This window comes from Opisthorchis viverrini (genome assembly GCF_000715545.1).
Source record: "Opisthorchis viverrini unplaced genomic scaffold opera_v5_211, whole genome shotgun sequence".
Taxonomy (NCBI): Eukaryota; Metazoa; Platyhelminthes; class Trematoda; order Opisthorchiida; family Opisthorchiidae; genus Opisthorchis; species Opisthorchis viverrini.
The window spans coordinates 809,955-812,452 of NW_008751861.1; the positions used below are offsets into that span (position 1 = coordinate 809,955).

At 46.8% G+C, this 2,498-nt stretch overlaps 1 protein-coding gene across 1 annotated transcript in view; it reads left to right on the forward strand.

The window, feature by feature from the left end:
* Positions 1 to 738: 738 nt before the first annotated feature.
* T265_08180 (hypothetical protein) overlaps positions 739 to 2,498 on the forward strand; it is a gene marked incomplete at both ends in the record, with an annotated part of 19,991 nt that continues 18,231 nt past the window's right edge. The window contains one exon of the mRNA XM_009173905.1: positions 739 to 782. Coding sequence (XP_009172169.1) covers positions 739 to 782 — 44 coding nt within the window. The remainder of the gene's footprint in view (positions 783 to 2,498) is intronic.

A 2,498-nucleotide genomic window follows, 5' to 3' on the forward strand; every position in this document is an offset into this window, starting at 1 on the left:
ACTGCGGCAGGAGGTGCACGGGTCGGTGTCGTCCCAAGTCACCAGACGGAAACATCCTTGCCTGACTGAATACCACGTGCGGTTCTTTGGCAACGTTACTCAAAGAGTCACACAAGTGGGAAATTCATTGTTCTCTATTCATTGTACCTGCATGTAATTTCATGTTGGAACGAGATCGCCATATTTCTTCATAATGCTGGGATTTACCTGTGGCGCAGTGCTGCCAGACCAACTCCAGCACCGGATATCAGACTAAATGTTGGCACTGTTCAAAAATCGGGAAAACATTCCTGCTGGCCCCGAAATATAATTAAGTCAGCCGAATAATCATACGTCGAGTGAAAGTGAACGTAAGCGCCGACCGTGAAACCTGTTAGACACCGAGAGCTAAGGAGATGGGATGGATATAGGAAACCGATAATACCCGAAGATTATTCTAGTTGGTCCGCAGGACCAGTCCCCGAAAGCTACGTGTGTCAGACAAGCAGGGATCAAAGTGGTGCGGCGATAAAAAACGGTTCAAAAACAGATACTCCATAAGAGATCACAGTACCTCTGCAGGAATATTCAATTCATCTACCTGTGGTTCAACAAACCCTGCAGGGGCCATTATGTACCCAGTAGTGCTCCAAAGACTATGAGGTATCAACAGCTGAGTAAAACTGTAGAGGGACCATCCTTGTAGGTAGCACGGTTAGGACTTTCTCCATGCTATACCTGCGCCACCTCAATAAAACAATGGATCAAGAATTAAGCCCAAACCGAGAAGGATTCCGCCTAATGTAAGCTTGCGCCAGTCACGTATTTGCTTGGTTTCGGCTGCTTTAATTTCAGCAAAACATTATGGCCCACTTCATCAACTTCCGGGTCCAGAGATTCTCTCACAGATCCTCCTAAGGGCCGATGGTGTATCTTTTAGTGTACTAATTAAAAGGGGAAGATTACGAGACCGGTTTAAAATCCCGCATTCGAACTCACGAAGAGCAGACAAAAACTGCTCTCGTGGGTTCATGTAATTCAATATATAGTGAGACACGTCACAGCCCATTACACAGACTGCTACTACTACTAACGGAGCCATAAATGTGGGCCACGCTGATGATATGCCGTCCTACAAAATGTCGTAGCACAGGTACCGACAGCCTCCAACAGCATGTGTCACCATAATTCGCACGTCAGAGTTTAACACATGTAAGGCGAAACTCTCGAATGCACGCACGAATCCATCGACTTGTCTACGAATATGAAATCTCCGAGAACGAATGCCGCTCTATGAGACTGCGTATAGTACTAAAATCGCCAATGTATGCAATCATAAATAAGCCCCAATATGAAGTTTCGTGTGTTGGATGCTGAAATTCGTCCGGTACAGATGTATACATCTGTGACCTGACAACTTTGAGTTCACTACTGTCAGGATTTTTGATCGAACAGGGTCGATGCCTGATGCGAGGACGGATTATCCAACAGTTTCATCGGGCACCAGTGCCACATTTCGCACTACTGACGAAGAATTCAACATGGCCATCTCCAGTGATGTGAACATGCTCTGAGTAAATTCGACAAGAATTGACCAGACCTTGCGCAGGATAGCTAGGTTGGAGCAGTGGTTAGGCTTGAATGTCACAATAACCCTGTTTTCGGACTACAGAAATCTATATCTACCACACTATGCGAAATTATTTTGGCTTTATGTTCCCCAAACTCCACCCTAACGAAAACAGGGGGGGGGCAAATAAGAAACCTGTTCAAGAGCGCGTAACTTCGCAGGACAACGCTTCCTCCGGTGGTGGGTTGTAGGCGCGTGAGGCAGCCTACCTCAAAACGTCGCTTTCACCAGCTCCAAAACGTAGTTTAGGGATCTTTTGGGTTCGTATTATCGTGACTCTTCTAGTCGGAAATGCTTTGGTTTTACGTCACGGAACTTGGAGACAGTGCCACGCCTGACACCCATATTCCTTTCTTGCGATTAGCGGAAAACCTGACAACCAATAACCATTTGACCCTTCGAACCGCTGAGTTCGGGTAATCGCCCCGCACCTGTGCACTAACTGCCGAGTCGTCGAATCCGCCAGGCTAACCCGGCAAGAATCTCCATCCACAAGGCGGAAACGTCAATATTGCCTATGGAGGGTTATCAGGCTGGAGGGCATCGATGCCAAGTACAACAACTGACTCTAATACGAAAAGACCAATGTTTAGAATCATGTCAAATGGAATGGGGGTTTGGAAACCGGTGACAGCCTGAACACATTTATGGCAGGGCGGCTATACTCTCATATCCAAGAGAAGCATATGGATGAAAAAAGTTTGACCATAAGAGCTACACAGTTCGACTCACCGATTTTCGAACGCAAGCCTCCGAAATCAACCGAAAGTGACGTCGGGTGGACGGATGAGTGGTGAACCGGCTACAGACCAAAAGATGGATCCGAACGATTCGAATAAGAGCCAATCAGAATTGCACACTTTTGCACCAACCATTTCACGGATTCACG